At 38.4% G+C, this 23591-nt stretch overlaps 1 protein-coding gene across 1 annotated transcript in view; it reads right to left on the reverse strand.

The window, feature by feature from the left end:
* abcc1 (ATP-binding cassette, sub-family C (CFTR/MRP), member 1) overlaps positions 1–20316 on the reverse strand; it is a 31922-nt gene extending 11606 nt beyond the window's left edge. Inside the window, exons 1-18 of the mRNA XM_058406949.1 lie at positions 20158–20316; positions 18392–18568; positions 17242–17367; positions 16508–16645; positions 15227–15352; positions 12944–13005; positions 11813–11944; positions 8860–9093; positions 7856–8033; positions 7038–7199; positions 6808–6900; positions 5122–5325; positions 4841–4987; positions 4425–4512; positions 3432–3501; positions 1037–1163; positions 197–373; positions 1–64 (exon numbers count right to left, since the gene is read on the reverse strand). The exon at positions 1–64 is cut by the window's left edge and continues 104 nt beyond it. Of these exons, the coding sequence (XP_058262932.1) occupies positions 1–64; positions 197–373; positions 1037–1163; positions 3432–3501; positions 4425–4512; positions 4841–4987; positions 5122–5325; positions 6808–6900; positions 7038–7199; positions 7856–8033; positions 8860–9093; positions 11813–11944; positions 12944–13005; positions 15227–15352; positions 16508–16645; positions 17242–17367; positions 18392–18568; positions 20158–20208 (2356 nt within the window). The 5' untranslated portion in view covers positions 20209–20316. The remainder of the gene's footprint in view (positions 65–196; positions 374–1036; positions 1164–3431; positions 3502–4424; positions 4513–4840; positions 4988–5121; positions 5326–6807; positions 6901–7037; positions 7200–7855; positions 8034–8859; positions 9094–11812; positions 11945–12943; positions 13006–15226; positions 15353–16507; positions 16646–17241; positions 17368–18391; positions 18569–20157) is intronic.
* Positions 20317–23591: the final 3275 nt, after the last annotated feature.

Below are 23591 nucleotides of genomic sequence, written 5' to 3' on the forward strand. Positions count from 1 at the left end.
AATCACAATACACCGCTCGAGCCAAACTGACACGCTGCTTCTGTCCTCCGGACAAATTCACTCCCTACACACACACACCCCAGGATGATCATAGTGCCACCAGCAAAAAATTAAAATACACAGCATACATCCTTCAGAATCACATTTAAAGTGTGCTTAATAACAGGAGGTTTAACCACAGTTAACGGATCCTGACCTTCTCTCCGATCTCGGTGTCGTCTCCTCCAGGAAGGATCTCCAGGTCTGGGAGGAGAGCACAAGCCTCCAGCACTCTCTGATAGCTGCTTTCCTTTATCTGCTGCCCGAACACAATGTTCTCCCTCAGCGTGGCGTTCTGGATCCAGGCCTGCTGAGGCACGTACGCCACCGAACCCTGACCAGCACATCAACCAGGATATTAACCAAAGATGTTCAAAATGGCCGACAACATTCCAGGTGAACGAGACGCTTTACGAAGGTCCTTTAAATTAGCTCACAATGTGCAATTTATTTCTCAACATTTTAAAAACACATTGTGTTCTTCTAAAGCTAAAGTGTGTGCTTAAGTGTTTTTGTTGTCATTTTTCACCGACAGGAAATGGCTTCTGGTTAGTAAAAAACATTAGTGTTCCACTTGAGAACCCTTCAATCATTTATACACTAGACGCTAAAGCACATAGTGCACAGTGTTTGTATGTAGTCTGTAGGACATCATTTGGGACACAAGTATAATGTTTATAAGTTTTTATACACAATATTGCCAAAAGTTTTGGGACACCACTCCAAATAATTGAATTCAGGTGTTGTTTTTTAAGGGTTGGACTCGGCCCCTTAGTTCCAGTGAAAGGAACTCTTAAGACATTTTAGACAATTTCATGCTTTGTGGGAACAGTTTGGGGATGACCCAAGAAGCAAGGTCCATAAAGACATGGAGGAGGGAGTTCACTGGAACCAAGGGGCAAAGACCAACCCCTAAAGAAACAACATCTGAATTATATAGTATTATCTGTATATATAGTGTGTATGTGTGTGTGTGTGTGTGTGTGTGTGTGTTTACCTTGACTGAGACGAAGCCCTCCTGCTTGTGCATTTCTCCCAGAAGAGCTGAGAGCAGGGAGGACTTTCCCGAACCGACCTGACCTACTACAGCAACCAGCGCTCCTTCAGGAATAGACACATTAATCCTTCATACACAAAGAGAAAAAGAGAGAGAGAGAGAGAGAGAGAGAGAAAGAGAGATGGACACAAAAACAATAGCAACAAGTGTTAAAAACAGAGAATCTAATTAAATAAGAGCAGAGCCAGAGGAAATGAAAAGGAAGAATAGGGAAAAATTGAAGGGGAGGAGAAGAAAAAGGGGAAGAAAAAATTAAAAGTAGAACACTGAAGGAGAGAGAGAGAGGGAGGATGGACACAGACAATAGTAGCAAGTGTTAAAAACAGAGAATCTGATTAAATAAGAGCAGAGACAGGACATGAAAAAAAGAATACAGAAAAAAGGGAAAATTAAAGGGGAGGAGGAGAAAAGGGGGGAGAAAAATAGAAAAGAGGAGAAAGAGAGGATGTAGAGGAACTCCGTCAGCAGCAGGCTGGCTTGCATTTTTAAAATGCAATTTTTTTATTTAATAATACTTTTTATTTCTGATTCATTTATTTATTACCCTTTAAATGTGATGATAAAATACAATGAATAATATACATTACAATTTATGAGTAAGTTTTAATTAAAGCTTGATTTATAAAAATCAAATTATATATTAAATTATTATTAAAAATTATTTTCACATTTTTTTTAACCATAAATAGCTTTTCACTTTTCCAAGAAATCTCTCTAATGGAGAAACAAAAATATTAGGTAACATTTTCTATCAAGCCTGCATCGTTTATTTATTATAACTGAATTAACTATTTAACCGCTTCCAATTTATTTCCAAAAATTAAATCTAATAAACTATGAGAGAAAGCAGTTATAAAGATTTCGAGGTACAGGCTTCACAGTAATTGTTACTGGAAATAAAACGGAGCCTTGGTTAACGGCGTAGGTGTAAAAATCACGGTATTTTGAAGACGTGGATGTAAAAATCACAGCACTTTGAAGTTGATTTATAAAGATGAATAAATAAAAGATGATCAGGAGAAGTGGAATTCAGTCCCAGTGAACAGATGTACTGTTTTTAGTAGTACTTATGTTCAGAACATGGTCAGTTACCTGTCAGCCAATCAGAAACATTTGAGGATGTCTAAAGGTCCTGCAGTTACATTACAGAATCATTCAGAGCCAGACTAAAAACAACAAGTGATATTGTATAGTATCACATAGTACAATATCATATAGCATCATAATATATTATATATATATATATATATATATATATATATATATATATATATATTTATATATATATATATATATATATATATATATATATATATAAATATATATACACACACACACACACACACACACACACACACACAGTATAGTGTATAGCACATAGTACCATACAGTATGGTCTAGTTTTGTAGAGTATAATACATTATATGGTATAGTAGTGAATAGTACAGCATAGTATTGTACTGTATGTTGTAGTGTAGTATCGTACAGCATTATATAGCATTTTAATATTGTTGAGTTATAATGTAATGTATAGTAAAGGGTCATACTGTTAAAATATTGTACAGTATCAGATGGAAGAGTATAATTTTTTAGAATTTTGTACAGTATACTATCATGAAGTATAGTAGTACGAGTGTCATGTAATATAGTATACTATTGTACAGTGTTGTGTAGTATAGTATTGTATAGTATCATGTAGTATAGTATACTATTGTACAGTGTTGTGTAGTATAGTATTGTACAGTATCATGTAGTATAGTATTGTACAGTATCATGTAGTATAGTATACTATTGTACAGTGTTGTGTAGTATAGTATTGTATAGTATCATGTAGTATAGTATACAGTACAGTATAGTACAATACTATAATAGTATTATACATAGCGTAGTGAAGCATAGTATATATAGTAACGTATGGTATAATGTACAATATAACAGTATCATAGCATAAGATGTAATGAATTCTAAGAACACTGGTTTAAGAGCCTGGGACTGAATACCACTGGATTCCATTTTCACAATTATATTTCCTTTTAATTAATTTCATTTGCATCTTAAATTTGCCAGACTATATTTATCTGGCCTTGATATTTTTGCGTTTTTTGAGCATGCAGGTGTACTTGCCAAGCAATTCCTCAGACAGCTGAAGATCTTTATTCTACATCAGTGTCAAAAAACGGTTTAAAAGCAATGCATGTTTAATATCAGGACATAACAGCGCATGTATAGTGTATTAAATACCTCAAAAATGTTATGTCTATACATGCTTCATGCATTTTCTGTACAAAGTGAAAGGGTTTTAATGAACAGAGTGATGTCACTGATATGCAGTTACCTCTTTAAAGCAGGAGGGTCATCTTTAGACCAGCTGAAAGTTCCGTCCACAATCCTGATGCTTTCAGGGGCTGAATGAAAGAGGGAAAAAAGGAACAGTCATATCAATGCTGGACATCAAACACACCACCGACGCAGCCGCCCACACGTTCGCTGTACATATCCTGCCTTTTGAAATCCTACATTTCACACCATTTCCTTTAGAAAATGGAAACTCATTCATCAGAATGAGGGAAAAATAGGCTTTTAGACATGAAGGACAGCCATTGACCAGTCAAGCATTAAAACTTTAAAAGACAAGTGTGCAGAAAGGGTGTAGGAAGATGCAGACTCAGGAGCTCAGGGCAATTTAGACTCAAGCGTAGTCTCATGGGATGACTGATTTAAGCTTGGATGCAAAAAGAAGAATTGACTGAGCACAGTGATTCAGAATCAAATAAGCATGATGATTCAGAATCATCCAAGCAAGACGATCCAATTCAAATGTCTACTAGAACTCAAATTGAGCTTTTGCAATAAATCAGATTCAAGATTTTTCAAGATGATTCAGATTCAAGTGACTGCAGTGATTCAGATGCAAGCCTTTGAGTTGGTTCAGATTCAAATGTTTGCACTGTTTCTGACTGAAGTGAGTGTTTGCACTTACCCAGGTTTAAACAATTGTGAAAATTCAAACATTTATCATCACAAAGATTTGTGAAACATTTGTGAAAAATTCTGTTTCAGGTGAACTGGAAGAACGCTTGCTTTGACTGAATCAACTAAAGGCTTTTAATGATTCTTTTAGAATGACTCTGATTCACTTGGGAGAATAAGAATTCAAGTGCAGGCAATGACTCCGATTCTAGCACAAGTGATAAAAGGTAAGGTCTCGTCTCAGTTCAGACTCAAGTGTGAGTGAAGATTCAGATCAAGCATGTAGAATAATGAAGTGTTTTAATTTCTGGATCATTTAAAGCAAACACAATATGATTATCATCTAACGTCTGCTTACAGCTAGTAACTGCTCTGCGATCCACGCTGTCCTCTTCCAGTTCCTCATGAGAAAGAAACACACGCAGACGTTTCAGTGAGACACTCGCCTGCAGAGAGAGAGAGAGAGAGAAGAAAAAAAAAAGAGTGATATTTTTATATTAATCCATAAATTAGCATAGGTACAAACTTTGAGGAAACTGCAATCAGCCAATTAAAAGATCTTATTCTAATAAGGAAAAGGAAACAAAAGGAGAAAATGAACAGCCAAATCAGTTAAATGCTGTTCCAAAGTATTGGCACCATTCATGCTGTCATTCGGCCCATCCCGAATCTATTCCTGAGATAAATCTTCAAATATACATAAAATCACCACAATAATATCATAAACAAACTCTAACTAATGAAAACGAGGTTTTAATGCTTCGTCTTGCAGACCTGCACCATGCTGCTGATGACCATGGGGAGCATGTTAAGAGGAAATCTCAGGATGTTAAAGAGCGCAAGGGAAACGAAGGCCTTCTGCGCATCCAGTATGTGGGTCTCGTCCACAAGCACGTACACGGCAAACGTCGACAGCGCCACCTAGCAGAGGAAACGTAACGGACAAGACGCGATTTAATCGTAATTATTCATTCGAGTGCATGATCATATTATATCATATCATATTAAATCATATTAAAGCGCTCAATAACGACGTTACATCTCGGCATCCTCACCAGGAAGGGAGCGCAGACCCAGGTGAAGGTGGAAACGGCGGCGAGGTAGGCAGCCTTCTTCAGCACGCGCAGTTCACTCTCTCTGATCTGAGACACTTTGTCTTTGAAGGCCAGCTCCCACGCGTACAGCTTCAGCACCTTGATGCCGTTCAGCACCTCGTTCATCAGCTTTATCCTGTTGTCCTTGCTCTTCATCTGTGCAACCTGCAGAAAGGAAATAAAAACCAGATTAATGTCATGTCAGCATTCCTCCATTCCCAAATACATCTAAAGGAGACGGGACATTTCTAAAAGACTCAACTAAACTGAAGCTAAACAGTTATAAACATAGCAGATGATTTGATGCATCACTCCAACGATCAATCTGTCCGTTTATTCATCACTCCATCTATCCTATCAATCTAACAATTTATCCATGTTTCACCCAGTCTGTCTACATACCCATCCTTAGATCCATGTGTCCACCTGTTCATCTGTTGATCTGTGTGTGTCCATTCATCCATCCATTCTATAATACGTTTATTTATCAATCCACCCATCCTCTTATCCACACATTCCACGATGTATCCATTCACTCATGCACATATCCGTCCGTCTATCAACAGAAACATCCATTCATGCCTGTATACGTCCTCTCATCCATCCATCAATACATCAATTTATTTATCCGTTACATCCATCTGCTCATCCATAAATTAATCCACTCACCCATCTATGTATCCATTCACTAATCAATACAGTATCCATCAATTTATTCAAATCCATCCGCTCACACTTACATGCACACAACCATCGCTCTACATTTCCCCCGTCCAGCCATAAATTTATCCTTTCACCTATTTACATATCCATCCATCATTTAAGCCACTCAGATCAGCATCAGCACATATCTATTTATGTATCCCTCCATACATGTGTCCGGTCTGAACATCATCTATCCCTCCATCCATCCATGTATCAATTCATCTACTCAACATCCATCCATCTACATATCAATCCATCTACTCAACATTTACCCTACTCCTTCCATCCAACTATCCATCCATCCCTCCCTCCCTCCATCCACATATCAATACTCAACATTTACTCTACTAATCTACTCATCCATCCAACATACATGCCTACACATTTATCCATCAATTTTATCCATCTATCTATGTGGTCATCAACTTCTCCATCCATCTATCCAGTCATCCACCAACTATCCATCCATCCATCCACTCAACATTTATTCTATTAATTTACTCATCCATCTAACATACATACCTACACATTTATCCATCATTTTATCCCTCCATGTATTTGTTCTTCAACTCAACTATCTATTCAGCTATCCACCCATCCATTCATTCAACATTTATTCTACTAATTTAATCTAAATCCATCCAATACTTATCCATCATTTGATCCCTCCATGTACGTCAACTCCTTCATTCATCTATCTATCCACCAACCATTAATCCAGCCACGTATCAATCCATCTACTCAGCATTTACTCTACTAATCTACTCATCCATCCAACATACATGCCTTCACACTTATCTATCATTTTATCCCTCCATGTATGTGGTCATCAACTCCTCCATTCATCTATCCAGTCATCCACTCGTCCACCAACCATCCATCACATCTGTTCTCCTACATCATACTGGAACAGACCATGTTTAAGAGCATGTGGTTCTTTACCTGGTAGGTTTTGGTTTTCATGGCTATAACAGCGTTTACTGGAACCATCAGCACCATCACAGCAACACCAGCCAACACAGACGGACCCAGATTCTGCAGACGAGAAAAAAAAAACAAAAACAAACATGCGTTCATCAATTCAATTAATAATACTCATGATAAAAATATGACAGACATCGACATTCTTCTTCACTCCTGCTTTAGACAGACTGAATGGAAAATCTTCTCACCTGCCACAGGAAGTAAAGCGCCAGGACGACCTGCAGAGGTGCGGACCAGATCATGTTGATGTACGTGATCAAGTCCATGAAGCGCTGTGCGTCTACGGACATGAGGTTTACGATTTCTCCCACTGTAGAGGTGCGGCGAGCGGCGTTCGTAATCACCAGGGCCTAAAAACAAACACCAAAGAAAGAAAGAACGAAAGAAAGAAAGAAAGGCTACATTGAAAAATGTGACTTATTAGAATGTATAAAAACAAATAATTAAAATATGCATTTGAACAACCTTCAAATAAACAAATAAATAAATTAGTTAATTAACTAATTAATTTTATAAAATTAATATTTTTACTACATGATCAGATTTCATGATCTACATTTTATTTAATAATCTTTGGGAGTAAAGAAGGTACATCATTTTTACTCCTCTCTCCATAAATATTAATCTTAATAATGGAATAAACAAAGAATTTTAAACATTAAATTAAATTATTACACAATTATTCAGTCTATAATTGCATAAATATTTTAGAAAATTAATTACAATTTTAAAGAAATAATAAAAAAATAAAAAAATCATGCAGATAATTTAAAAATACAAAGCAGATTAACAACTTTTTAAATATCGTTTTTTTCTGTAATGAGAACGTTCTAAAGCGTATATATTTATGTCATAGACTGTAGTTATATTATTAGTAATGTCACTAAACAATTTTTTTTAAAAAGAGTGAAAATGAGAGAGAATCAATTCTACTGAAAGAGATCATGGAAAAATCACATCATTTAGTCCCCCAGGTGGTTTGTCATAAAGCAGACTCTGAGCTCACCTTCCTGTACACGGCGCCTACGATGGCCGTACGCAGCCTCATTCCTGACACGAAGCACACGTGGAAGTATCTCTGCAGGACCAGCGTCTGGACGCAGGTGCAGATGAACAGCAGCACTGTGTAGAAGTAGCCGTGCCAGTAGGGGGCGCTGGAGTCGTTTACAAACTGGATCAGCAGCCTGATCAGAGAGAGAGAGAGAGAGAGAGAGAGAGCAGAAATAAACTGATGTTCTACAGCATCCATAAACACAGATGTGGTAGTTTAGTGGTTAAAGTGTTGGACTTAACCCTCAACTGTATAAAAAGAGATAAAATGTAAGTTGCTGCCAAATGCTAGAGACGTAAAAGTAAAATAGAAGTTAAAGAGTTAAAAAAAGAAGAGTTAAAACAGCGCTCCTCTTCACCCTGTGCCACGTCACACTAGTGCAACGGAGATTATTTCCACATAAACACACGTGTTCACATGCTGTTACTTTTTGAAAGTAAATTAAGAGCACATTTTCTTTTTCCTCATCCAGAACCTAAGAGGGACGCAAAACCTTTGCACTGGACTGTATGCACAGGTGAATGATCCGTTTCGGCAAAAATTCCAACCTGTGTATGAACGTAAATCAGACACGCCTCTATAATTATACCTTCTGCCAAGGCGTGGCTAACTGTAAAGCCTATGATTTGTATAACAATGTAAAAAGCTTCATGATTTATATATATTCATTTTTTTAAATTAAACAATTTAGCAGCGCATGTCACGTATATACTTTAAGATTTAATCTGAAGACGATGACGGGTTTAATACGAGACACATCCGAGCCTGTGAGAGGAGCTCAGCTGGACCGGTTTGTAACTCGCTAACTTCCAGCGGGTTTAAACAAACTGTGCCTGGATCCTATCCAGAAGGTCACAGCTGTGCTGGAGGACATGATGGCGTTTCCCAAGAATCATGCTGTGAGAGAGAGAGAGCAAACATCCAGCACACACCGAGTGAGGGTGAATGAGAAAAGTAACCTGAGGATTTCTGGCCCTGCGAACATCAGGACGTCATGAATGATCTTGTAGACGGTGCTGACCAGGAAGTACGGCCCGAAGGTCCAGCACAGGGCAAGGAAGAGCGACGGATCTCTGGGCTTCTGAGGAGCTTTCGAGATCAGGATCTCGGATTCTTCGATCGGCTGGCCGTCTCTGTTCTCGGCCTTGGATGAGCGTTTAGGAGAGTACATGGCCATGGCTTTGTCTTCTGGCCTGGGGGTGACATCAGAAAATAAACGTCAGACAGACAGACAGACAGACAGACAGACAGACAGACAGCAATCTGAAATCTTGCACATGGAACCCAGCTTTTCAAGTTTCAAGATTCAAAAGAACTTTATTAATCCCAGGGGGAAATTCCTAAAAAGCCGTCCTTCGAGCCGTATATCTTCCATGTGGAAATCCGGGAAGACATATCACATGCTGCTGCAGCTAAATTCTAGAAAATTGCCAAAGGTTAAGTAATAAACTTGTCTATTTAGACAGAATTTTCCTGGTTGAGGATGAAATCTGAGCTGCTTTTTAGATGAACAAGCACTCGGAGCGTCTCAGAGAGCAGAAATGGGTTTGAGATCAGAATTTACTTTGAAACATTTTTGTGTGGGAAAACATAATTTTTCAGGTTTAAATGACTTCAAAATACCGAATTTTTCTTCAATTTGAGATACACGAAACAAGAAAATCTAAACACAGAGTAGAAAATGTGAAGTGAAGGGTTTTCTCAGGCCGCCACACAAACCGCTATTTTAATTCGCCCCTGTAATTCTTTTGCTTTCTCAATCACTGAAACAGGACAAAAGAAAGCAAACCTCACACTCGTTCCAGCCTCACTAAAGACGTTTACATCTCATTTTTAATCTTAAATGCGTCTCTAAAGTGTGCTTTAATCAAATAAAGGTCTTTGTTGAAGGATTTTGGAGCCTGATAAGAGATTAGGCTGAAGCACAAGAGAAAGAAATTCTATACAGAGGTATTAATGCCACATGATGACGGTATTTCAAGCTTCCATTATTTGTTCCAGCACAAAACTAAAGAAAGGGGTAAAAAACTACACTAAATCTATATCTTTTCTATAGACACAGCAAGAATTTGTGCTTAAAAATGCTGTCATTGTCATGACGACGGATAATGAAGCAGTTTTATGAGTATTTGCTTTTCCTCGGCTAAAGACGTTCGCCACGCACAGTAACGTGTAGTCGAGCGTGCGGGATGTCGCGGTTGCCGTGTTCTGGAGCGCGAGCCGTGATGAGGCTTTGCTTAAAGTGCACTTCACACGCCCTTTACACGCCCGGAATAAAAGAGCCTTCATGATCATAAAACCTCCGTCTGGCTGCAAGTCGAGCAGGATGTTTAACTGAAGCGTGAAAGTCTGGTTGGTTCAGACACTGTTCAGGGTTCACAGTTTAATCAGAACAATCTCGAAGAGATTTCTATCGCTGTAAAGGCTTTATAATGTCTGAGAAACGAGTTAGTTCCTGTCATCGGATAGCAGCTAGAAACCATTCGCGTCTGTCCCTCAGAGTTAGTGCTGGATGATTTAACCTTTTAATATTATTACGATTATGAGGAACTTTTTAAAAAAAAAAAAAAAAAGTATTCCTCCAGATTTTCCACCACAGATATGTGTGTGTGTGTGTATATATATATATCTATCTGTGGTGGAAAATCTGGAGGAATACTTTTTTTTTTTTTTTTTTTTTTTTTTAAATTTATATATATTTATATATATATATATATATATATATATATATATATATATATATATATATATATATATATATATATATAAATATATATAATTTTAAAAAAAAAAAAAAAAAAAAAAAAAAGTATTCCTCCAGATTTTCCACCACAGATAGATATATATATATATATATACACCCACATATACATACACACACATTTTTTTAAGATATTTATTATTCTTATTGTCAAATTAAAAAAAATTTATTAAAATAAATTAGAAATAATTATAAATAAAAATATAATAAATAAAATATTAATATTTTATTTATAAATAAAAATAAGTATATACACAAACATATTTAAATATTAATAAAATTAACATATGAACTAATTTTTTTATTTTTATTATTATTATTATTATTATATTTTAATAATTCCGTGGTTCTAGATTATAAATCTTCTTCTGCTGCTAATAACAATGAAGAAAGTTTTTGTTAAAATATGAGAAATCATAGTTATTTTTTAAAATAAAAAAATAACAAAAAGTGTGAAATATCCACATCCGCTTGGAGGGGTTTGACTTCCTAGAAAATTCGTAATAACCTTTTAAAATAAATTTTTTTATCATCCATCGTATCTGGTTCATTTGTATCGTTGCCCCACAGCAGACAGAGGAAGTGAGATTTCTGTTTCCTCCTAGTCATGTGAGTGTGTGGAGATTTACTGCTCACTAGGAAACTCTGTCTTTTTGTCTAGCGTCTGCTCTGCTTCAGGACACGGGGAGTGTAGAGCAAATGCAAAAGCAGGTCAAATATCTCTGAGCCGCCTACAGCGACGACGAGTGTATGAGAGATACACACACACACACACACACACAAGTTTCCCCCAGAGCGCTGCTGAGTCATCTCCAGTTTCTGCAGAGTCACCATGATACTGCCATTAATACGTCACTCCAACAAATTAACATCTGCTTTCAGTTCTGCATTTCTCAACATCTGGCTGTGATCCAGAGGAGCTTCTACTCTGCCTTACTAAACTTCACATGACTTAAACAAGAGAGAAAGAAAGGCAGGAAAGAGAGAGAGAGAGAGGATAGGTTGTGTGTGTGTGTGTGTGTGTGTGTGTGTGTACTTATTTACCCTGAGAACCTGATAAGGCCAAAGGTCTCCTTGTGAACATAGCACTGTTATTATTATTATTATTATTATTATTATTATTATTATTATTATTATTACCATTTTATTACCTTCTGTCCTTGTTGCACTCATGGTTCCAGCGGCGTACAAGCTGTGGCACAACCCTCTGAGACTCGTCCTCCGAGTTTAGGGACCATAGATCTTTCTCCTCTAGAGGCTTTTTGTAACCGCGCATCAGCAACCTGCAACCAGACAGCAGACAGAGAGAGAGAGAGACAGAGAAAGACAGGCAGAGTAAGAGAGAGAGAGAGAAAGACAGAAAGAGAGACAAAAATAAACATCACGTATACACTACCATTCATTTAAAAATAAATAAATATACAGGTTCATATAAAGAAGGTAAATAATTATTCTATTGTAATTTTTTTGAAACAACAAATTGTGCATATTTTAAATTTTTCTAAACTTTTATATTATATTAAACAGAACAAAAAAATGCAATGTTTTAAAAAATATATTTCATTTACATGAAGAAAAATAACAATTAAAAAGAATTCTTGTGGTGAAGATAATCATGTTTATTAAAGCATGTTCTTCTGAATATTTATTTGTTTAAAAAAACAAACAAACAAAAACCCCTCAAGATCACTTTAAAAGAAGGAAAAGGAAAGAGAAGGAGAAAAGAAAGCACACATTTTGGCAATATGCCAAAAAATCTGCTCGTTATGACAGAATGTTTAATTCAGGGCGGAGTCACATTTACAAGCCCCACCCCTCAACCCTTCTCTCTGCACAAAAACAAACCAAAAAAAACGCACAGTTCAGCAAGTCGAATCTTTTCCTTTTCAAAATGCGCTCCGACCTGCTAGCGTTCATCATCAACCCTCAGAACTATGACTTAACATTCTGTTCATTCCAATCTCGGGAGGCTTCTGCTGAGAAAACACCACTACAGGTGCATGGTACGACCAGGCACACTGACCCGTCTGCTTGTGGTCAGTCACAGAGATCAGTAAAAATCTGTACTTTTTATTCTCCGAGTCTCAACGATGACCTTTTGTTCAGCTCGGCATCATCCAATAGAAATATTTCTGTTCATCACATGCCGTCTTGGAAATCTGACCGAATCAATTCAGATTATTTACTGGAAATTACAGATATAATAAAAAAAAATTATTTAAAAACAAATAAATCAATAAATTCAACTAATAAAAATAAGACATTACAAGTTTTCCTCTTACCCTGTGATCCACCAGAAGGTGATTCTGGACAGGAAGCTGGCTCCCGCTTCAGGACACAGATTCTGCATTAAATAATTAAATAAATTAATTAATTAATAAAAATTGCTTTTGTATTCACATTAGCATTACATTTCTATACTATTTTAAATCTCTTTATTGACTTTAACTGCGCCATCTCTGAATTGCCTCACAAGCTGTAATCCTAATTGGTCACCACATGCTGTCTATAACTGGACATTAAGGGCTGTGAAAACATTAAAAACAACCTCTTCATGTCCATCAAGCTGCATCCACATTTCCTGCAAGAGTTCCCAGAGTGTGAAAGCACAACTTTACGAGTTTCATTCCATTCCGGTGAAACAAAAGACATTAAAATCAGGGTGGTTTGTTGTTATTCTCGGCTGCGGAGAATCCTAAAGGGCAGTAAGGAAAAGCTGCGTTTGCTTCGAAGCTTAGAATGGGAGAGGGAACAACATGAGCTGGGTGCTATGTATCCAAGATGATGTTCTGGAGGGATGGAAGGTCATTACTGCTCATAAAACAGCCTAGGAAGTCTTTAGTAGAAGCCTGAAGTCTTGTGCAGTCGGGATGCCAACCCACAGCATGATGGACGATGACCTGAGCGGTGGTGGTCATTCCAAAGCCTTCGAGTCTCCTCAGAAAGACTTGGAATAAAAATTAGTTTGCAATCTCTTAAAAAACACACCTGAATAACGCAGGAATGTTCCTGAGACCAAACTATTCCAGATTAAAAGATCGCTATAAGACCAGAGCTGTGTTCATACACACACACCAATCCACTTCCTACTGCTGCAGCCTGCTGGACTTCCCGTGGATCCTGAGTGACGGATGTCTTGTCCTATCAGATGGAAGAATTCCATTTGCAAACTATACCTACCTTTTCCGGTCTAAATTGTCGTCGTGTTTTTGGATTTGTCATTTTGTTTTGCCACCATACATCTGGGCATTTCCATGAAGGAGCCCTTGATGTAGATCTCTCTCATCAAGTCCACAATTCAGTCCTTCCAGGATTGCAGGAATTGAATCAAACTGAAACAAACCCTGTGATAATTGTAGAAGGCATAAAATCGAACGATTTTTGGCCAGCAATGGTCACAAAAAACTACATGTAATTCTGGAGAGACTGATAATGTTTAGTGATTGGTGAAATTCAGGGTGAGGATGTTATTTACAAACAGTTCACTTATCTCTGTCCTGTAATCAGAGTCCAATACCCATTACCTCTGCAGGTTTTAAGAGTCTGTTTGTATACAGGCTGTAGAACAGAGAGTGAAGACACAATCCTCACTTTCTACAGCTTGTTGGATCAAATGTCCAGAATCCAGTTGAACACAGGATGGGACTAGCTCGAAGGTTGAGCTTTAATCATCTCAGGATAGAGTAAGGAGAAACAGAGACGAGTCAGAGAGGTTGTGATGGATCTGTTGTGGCAGGAATATTAGTCGTAATGAAGGATTTCTAGACATTTCTTCATATCAGATATCAGTGCAATGGAGCATGGAGTCCAGTAACAGGTGATTTCTTTAGTAGGGGAACAGTGATCGTTTTCTTGAGGCACGCTGGTTCAGGGAAAGGTCGATGATGACACACGACAGATGACAGGACAGGTGGCCAAACTCCGTCTGAGCCGAGGGATTAACATGTGCATTTACTTGTTTGAATGAATAAATAATAAATATCAGCACTGGTAACATGGAATAGTATGGAAATATATAAAAGTATATTACATACACACACAAAGTATTGCCAAAAGTTTTGGGACACCCTTCCAAATCGTTGAATTCAGGTGTTGTTTTTCCAGGGTTTGGGCTCAACCCCTTAGTTCCAGTGAAAGGAACTCTTTCATGCTCCCAGCTTTGTGGGAACAGTTTGGGGATCACCTCTTCCTGTTCCAAAATGACTGTACACCAGTGACCAAAGCAAGGTTGACCTCAACCCCATAGAACACCTTTGGGTTAAATTAGAGCAGAGACTGTGAGCCAGGCCTTCATCAGCACCAGGGCCATCTTCAAACTGTTGCCACAAAGTTTGGAGCATGAAATTGTCCAAAATGTCTTGGTATGAAGCTGAAGCATTAAGAGTTCCTTTCACTGGAACTAAGGGGCCGAGCCCAACCCCTGAATTCAATGATTTGGAGGGATGTCCTAAAACTTTTGGCAATATTGTGCGTATATACACACACCAGGATTACAACACACAAAAAAGTATGATTCTCTTGGAAACTTTATATATATCGAGATTTATTATTATATTATTACTCACCTGATCTTTGACGGTTGGGGAGAAAAGCGGCGGCTGGTCAGGCATGCAGGACAGGACGAGGGAGATTAACAGTAAGGTGAAGTAAATGTAGAAAGTGGTGTATCTGAAGATGCTTACAGAGGCAGACTAAAGAGGGGGAAAGATAGAAATGTAAAGCGTTAAAGTACTCCAAATGCACAAACACAAACACACCTTGACTGTATTTAAAGTGTAATAGATAGCATCTGTGCCGCTTAGCTTCTTATAAGTCCACCAAATGACCCGTATATATTTTTATCGTACGTCATGTCCAATATGTAAAGCATTTACACCATTAATTATAATCATTTATATCACAGTGCTGTAAAATTCTGAAATCTGATTGGTTAGATGGTTTTGGTTAATTTTCTGTAACAGCAGCTTTAACATTTCTATACATAATCTTCCTCAGGGAAACATTCGGCGGAACCACCATGTTAATTAGTTAAAAACAACAACATGGAATCTCTGGGAATACCACAGCAACTACAAAGCAACCACCTGAAATACTAGCAAAACCATAGCAAACATCGAGCAACCAATCAGAATACAGCAGCAACATCTAAGAAACCACCCAGCAGCCACCGGTCATCCAACAGCAACCACCTGAATAGCACAGAAATCACATAGCAAGCTCCTAGAAACCAACTGGAACAACATAACCACCCAGAACATCATATCAACCAAACAGCTAGCCCCTAGCAACCACTCGGAATATCATAGCAACCACATAGATGACCCCTTGCAACCTCATACATGGCAAACACATAGCAGTAGCTTAACAGCCACCTATGTGCCCTAGCACCATCTGAAACATCATAGCAAGCACATGAGAAATACCCTAGCAACCACCTGGGATCCCACAGGAACCATAAGACTCTAGCAACCGCATGGAATACCATAGCAACCCATTTAGAAAACCCTAACAACCAGTTTGCAGACCTGGGAGAGCTTGTAATTGTTGATATGGTGATGTTTCCTTCAATGTTTATTTAACTTTTATGGAGTGAGTCTCCAATATCAGTGCTTTTTTTGTAACTTTTGTAACAGACACATGATACAGAGCACTGGGCTTTCCAGTTTCTCTGTAATAAACTAGAACTTCCCAAAAAAAAAAGGAGAGGGGAAGAATCCATGACACAGCAGTCATAATTTTATTTTATTTTATTAAATTTGATTACATCAACCTGACCTGGGGCCAGTGACATGAACACCACAACATGTGAAGAAAGTGGGTGTGGCCTTGCGGATCCTGATCCTTACCTCATGGAGCGCCTGCAGGATCTTGGAGCGAAATGTGACTGTAGCACAAACTAAGGCAATGAGCCAGAAGTTCAGCATCAGCCCGGACGACTGGACGCCCTTCATCCGCTCGTACTGGATGAAAAACGTAGCCAGCAACTGTTAAAAACACACAGGAGACACAAGGTTTAAGGAATAAGTTAGGAATAAACCACTTCAGGGTGCAGCCTTATGGGAAAATAATCAATATTACCGGCTTAAAGTTGATTATTTTTCTAGAACACTATGTGCTTAATGTGCTCTTACACCACAGCAACTCTGTAACCCGGGTTTATTTACTAAACAAAGACACCGTACTTTTTACCCATTTACAGATACACAGATGTTGTGGAACAGGTCCGGACTGGAAAATAAAACAGTGTGTGTTATGTTACAGAGAAACCATCTCTAATTTGTTGAATAGTGACAGTTATCTATTATTTCTTAAGACCTAAGATTATCTTCTTAAGGCTTAATGATCTTTGTTACTATAAAAACGATAATGTATTAAAGCGCGCGCATTCATTTAACACGGCTGTCCTTCGGACCAATCAGAGTTGAGAATTCAGCGCTGTGGTGTAAGTGATCATATGTTGTATGCTATACATGACCGTGAAGAATGTGCAGCTATAGTTAGTGTGAGTGTGTGTGAGTGTGTGTGTGTGACGGCCGTGCCCATGTTTGGTTTCATACAGAAACTGTCTCCGAGCTCTCACCATGGTGATGCCTAGCAGCGTGGGACTGACTAGGTAAGCGGGTGCGACTGCAACCCCTTGGCCTCTTTCCCAGAAAGAGTAGAAAACATCTGACCAGCAGATAATCCACAGCAGTAACCCAGTGACCTTAAAGGACAAGAAAGAAAAACACCATGATAAGGAAAGTCTTAAACAAACACAGACAAGAACACGGGGGCTACTCCTGGTGTGCGCGCACACACACACACACACACACACACACACAATATACCGATCATCATAGGTGTGACTGCTTTGGTCATTTCTTATTAAAAAAGAAGGGGATTCCAAAGAAGCTCCATATTTAAGATGAATAATACGGACTACTTTATCAGGGGAGAAAGTAATGGCACCCTGTGAAAGGAAGCTGTGTTAGAGCGTGTCTAATGAATTTAAATATATTCCAAGCTGTAAATTTTCTTCTCCTATTACCAGATCACTTGGCTTGTTTCTAAAAATCTTAACACACCCAAAAACCTGAAATAAACGAGTGGAACAAGCTTCAATAATCTTTTATTTTGTTCATCTAATCTTCAAAAAGGACAAACTCTCTCATATATCAGGGGTAGAAAGAAGGAGGAGGACAGGGGTAGAAATAAGATGGAAGACAAGGGTAGAAAGAAGGAGGACAGGGGCAGAAAGATGAAGAAGGACATGGGTAGAAAGATAGCAAGGGGCACAAAGAAGACCAAGGGTAGAAAGATGAAGAGGGGCACAAAGAAGGACAGAGGTAGAAAGGTGAAGAGGGGCACAAAAAATGACAGGGGGTAGAAAGATGAAGGACATGGTAGAAAAGTGAAAAAGGACAGGGGCAGAAAGGTAGCAAAGGTGCACAAAGAAGGACAAGGGGTAGAAAGATGAAGGGTGGCATGAAGAAGGACAGGGGTAGAAAGGTGAAGAAGGCCACAAAGAAGGACAGGCAGATGTCCCAAATGATGTCCACAAACCTGTTAAAGTGTTTAACCCACATGTGATCCTAAAGATCCACAGCTGAACTTCCACTTCATATCAAACCACACGCTTTGTTTAGAACAAACAGCAACAAGGAACTGATTTAACCAGAACACACTCATCTGCAGTGCATTCTGGGAAGCTTCAGTGTAATGTGATCTGGTCACACACTCGTACTCACGGTTTTGGCTTTATTCAGGTGGCTCATACAGATGTAGCCGCGGTTATGACTTCTGAGGTACAGGAAGTAAAAGGGTGCGAGGAGCCAGAGGTAGAGACACGGGATCCAGACGAGGAGTGTGTTCTGAAAGCACTGGGTCACGTCTGGGTTCTGAGCGCACCATGTGCGGTTCCAGTCCTGAGGGAAAAAAAAAAAAAAAAAAAAAAAGAGTCAGATCTGTGAACTAAATCGAATTTATTTAGCATCAAATATTTGTTTATTTTACTTAAATTTGTCTGTGTCCTATTTGTTTTCTCCCCCCCCATCCTTTCTACCCCTGGCCTTCTTCATGTTCCTCTTTGTCTTTCGTGTTCCTTGGTGTCTTTCCACCCATATTCTTCCGTGTCTCAATGTCTTTCTACCCCTGTCCTTCTTCACCTTTCTACCCCCATCCTTCTTCATGCCCCTCTTCATCTTTCTACCCCGTCCTTCTTCATGCCCCTCTTCACCTTTCTACCCCTGTCCTTCTTCATGCCCCTCTTCACCTTTCTACCCCTGTCCTTCTTCACCTTTCTACCCCTGTCCTTCATGCCCCCTTAACCTTTCTACCCCGTCCTTCTTCGTGCCCCTGTTCATCTTTCTACCCCATCTCTAAATCATCTTCCTCCTCTCTAACCCCAATCTCTTTCCACCCTTCTCTCTTCATCACTGTCATCCTCTTTCCCCCGAAATTTTCCCTCTCTGTATTTACACCTGGATAAAAACAACAACAACAACAACAACAACAACAACGGCACGTGACCCGGAGCTCGTGAGGCGAGTTTAAATTCAGAGGTAGGAAAAGAAGTGACGGTTTAATAAGGTCGCGCGCTTCAGAGGAAAAATCACCACACGACTCTTTAAAAGCAAAAATAAAAACACAACAAAAGGGGGTTATAATAAACACAGAGCTGAACTGAAAGAAGAGGTACACAACCTCCCCAAGTGTGTAAACAAACTCTTTAAACCATCATCGCAAACAATTCGTAGAATGGCTGAGAATGGAAAATGGCTGATTTTGGGAATGAAACAAACTTTCTAAAATAAATAAATAAAAAAAGTTCAGCAACTTCATCTCAAATCAAGACAAACAATTTAAACATATAATTAGTTAAAATCTTACAATGTCACTCTTTCTACTGGGTTTAATTCATCGCTTTTTACTCAATTAGCCACAACCTTAAATGACCCTCAGGTAAATAACACACACATTTTTAATATTTTTTTATATTTATATTAATGCAAGATTTTTTTTTAATTTAGTAAATATTTATTTCACGCTTATAACAAGTGACATTCTTTATGCATGGTTAAAATAATTTAAAAAATAATAATTTGTGGTCATTTATAAAAGAGCATTATTGTCACACAAAGGATTAGAATAGTCTCAAGCATGATTTGCTAACTAGCTCACTAACTCCAAGAAAGTAAGTTAGGAAGCTAATCTCAAAAATAAACTGAAGCATTAAATTAAAAAAGTGTATAACGTGGAAATAAGCAGGAAATTAAATTAACCTCGGTCACGCGCTACGAAACAGCGCGTGCTATCGATGTTCACGCGCACACATATATATATATATATATACGTATGTATAGATACATATATATGTAAGTGTCAAGTGTTAATTAGCGCTAGGGTTAGCATTAGCATGATGTAACCGGCATTCGTAGGTTTGAAAATCTTAGCCATTTTTTCTGCTTAAAAATTGCTCCACGGTGTCTGACGCGGAGTTGACACACGGACTCACCCAGAAGGGGTCGACAGAGCCGGAGGAGTCCGCGTTGCAGAAGCGCTCCATGTCGGCGAGAGCTGCGTGAGAGCGACCCGGCTTTCCCTAAACACACCACGGCTTCACGTTCATCGCGATACCCGCTCACTAATATGGGCTTACGCAAAACAGGCGCACTGAGGGTTCTTTCCCCAACCGTTTTCAGGATAAAGCCCCGCCTTCTCCCGACTACGAATCCGCACTCTGATAGGTCTTCGTCTTATTTTTCCTGCGCTGTGATTGGATAGTAACTGTGCACTTCTTTTTTTTGGGGGGGAAGTATTTTTTTTGGACGAGTTGTAACAACAAACAACTCAGCGGGCGCGTGCGCAGGCTTCCGGACAGGGCTTTATTATAATAAATAAAAAGAGAACAAAAATAAATAATCAGGCGATAAAATAACAATAGCGGTAAATATTAGCAGTAATAGGAGAGGGATAATATATATTCAGAAGCCAGTCGAACGTTTTATAGTGTTTATTGTTTTTTATAATTAATTTTTATTATTAATTTCTATGAATTTAAGAACAGTTCATTCTTCACAGAACATTTATTCATATTTAAGAAATAATATTTATTTATTTATTTATTTAAGTATAATAGTTTTCATGGTTTAATTATTAAAAACTAGTTTTCTTTATTCTTAATCTTTTCAGAATTTATCAACAATTTAAGGTATGTAAAATATATTTATTCTTTATAATTAGATTCTATGCATTATTAATCTCTATTTTTAAAATTATTTTAAATTTCTGATTGATATTAAATAATAATAATAATAATAATAATAATAATAATAAGCAGCAAGTATTTATTATTAATACTAGTAATTATTACTATTATTATTTTGACAAACTTTCTTTTTTATTCATTATTTAATTTGACATTATTTATGACATTTACATTTATGACAAAATTGTTTATTTTAGCTCATCTCTAATGGTTATAAATACTTTGTTCATAATAATAATAATAATAATAATAATAACAACCACCTACTACCCAGCAATTAACTATATTTTCTGACTCAGTGTAGAAGTGTTTTACATCACTATCATGTTTATGCAAATATTCAGGATTCAGAATTTAAATGTTTCTCCAAGCAGCTGAAAGTGAAATATCAGGGTTTAAGGCTGAGACTCACAGAACTGAGGAAACGCTGCCACCTGCTGGCCAATTGCTGCCACTGCAGCAGATTTCACTTTATTTCTTAAAGATTTTACAGAATTATTCACATCCCTCCTGGAAAAAATAACAATAATAATAATAATAATAATAATAATAACAACACTACTAACAATAATAATAATAATAATGAAGGCTGGTTGCAATATTATTGCCACCCACAGAATTAATATTTGTGTCATGGAGAGAAGAAGACAGACAGGTAAAAATCTGTTGCGGATTATAGCAGCATAATAATTTTCTTTTTTATTAATCCAATGTCTGTAAAACATTTTTTTGTCATAACACCACCAGCATAAAGTCTGAACAAGCTGCTGTTAAAAAGTATCAGTGATCCATCATCATAGTAAACACTTGGGTTATATGGATTTATTTGTATTTTTCCCCCCAACATGGTGATGGTGCTTTAAGACTCAGTAATGCTCAGGAGCAGAAGCTTCATCTAGTTCTCCTTTTGTAATTAATGATATTTTAACATGTTATGCACCTTATACACTAATCAGGCATAACATTATGACCACCTGCCTAATATTGTGCCAGTCCCCCTTTTGCTGCCAAAACCTTTCTATCAGAACCAGCATTAACTTCTTCAGTAATTTGATCAACAGTAGCTGGTCTGTTGGATCGGATCACACAGTCCAGCCTTCACTCCCCACGTGCATCAGTAAGCCTTGACCGCCCATGACCCTGTCGCCGATTCACCTCTGTTCCTTCCTTGGACCACTTTTGATAGATACTGACCACTGCAGACCAGGAACACCCCACAAGAGCTGCAGTTTTGGAGATGCTATTTGTCTCATTTCTTTGTCCCGTGCGGAATCAAGCATAGATCTTCTTGAGGCTTTTTTTTGTGCAGATGATTCCTGACACGAAACATCTATAATTTTGTGTCAGAAAAGTGGACTGTACTGTAGACTTTGGTACAATAAACTGTCAGTAAAAATAATTGACGTGATTATATGCAGTATGATATTAATGAGCATCATTGTGCAGCGAGTGACTGAGGTCACACTGAGCTTCTTTCTGAATGAAACTCAGAATCTCTTTCACTCACTCTCTCGTCTCTCAGTGAGAGCCTTCACCTGCCGAGGAGGATCAGCAAAGCTCTCCAAGGAAAGCTGGATGAGACGCAGGAGTACACAGGATGTTAGTTCATCAGAGAGCAGTGCACACACACACAGTCTCTCACACAGTGTCACAAACACACTCTGGGTCTCACACACACACAGTCTCTCACACCGTGTCTCACTCTCACACACAGTATCACACACAATGTCTTACTCTCACCGTGTCTCACTCTCACATACACTGTCTCACACACACACAATGTCTCACTCTCACATACACTGTCACACACACACACAGTGTCTCACACAGTGTCTCACTCTCGCATACACACACACAATGTCTCACTCTCATACACTGTCACACACACAGTGTCTCACACAGTGTCTCACTCTCGCATACACACACACAATGTCTCACTCTCATACACTGTCACACACACACAGTGTCTCACTCTCACATACACTGTCTCACACAGTGTCTCACTCTCACAGTGTCACACACAATGTCTCACTTATACACTGTCACACACAGTGTCACACGCTCGGTCTCACACACTGTTACACACACAATGTCTCACTCTCGTACACTGTCACACACACAGTACCACACATTGTCTCGCTCTCACACACTGTTACACACACAATGTCTCACTCTCATACACTGTCACACACACACAGTGTCTCACTCTCACATACACTGTCTCACACAGTGTCTCACTCTCACAGTGTCTCACACAGTGTCTCACTCTCGCATACACACACACAATGTCTCACTCTCATACACTGTCACACACACACAGTGTCTCACTCTCACATACACTGTCTCACACAGTGTCTCACTCTCACAGTGTCTCACACAGTGTCTCACTCTCGCATACACACACACAATGTCTCACTCTCGTACACTGTCACACACACAGTACCACACATTGTCTCGCTCTCACACACTGTTACACACACAGTGTCTCACTCTCACAGTGTCACACACAATGTCTCACTTATACACTGTCACACACAGTGTCACACGCTCGGTCTCACACACTGTTACACACACAATGTCTCACTCTCGTACACTGTCACACACACAGTACCACACATTGTCTCGCTCTCACACACTGTTACACACACAATGTCTCACTCTCATACACTGTCACACACACA

The sequence above is a fragment of the Hemibagrus wyckioides genome, linkage group LG02 (assembly GCF_019097595.1).
Source record: "Hemibagrus wyckioides isolate EC202008001 linkage group LG02, SWU_Hwy_1.0, whole genome shotgun sequence".
NCBI classification, from domain to species: Eukaryota; Metazoa; Chordata; class Actinopteri; order Siluriformes; family Bagridae; genus Hemibagrus; species Hemibagrus wyckioides.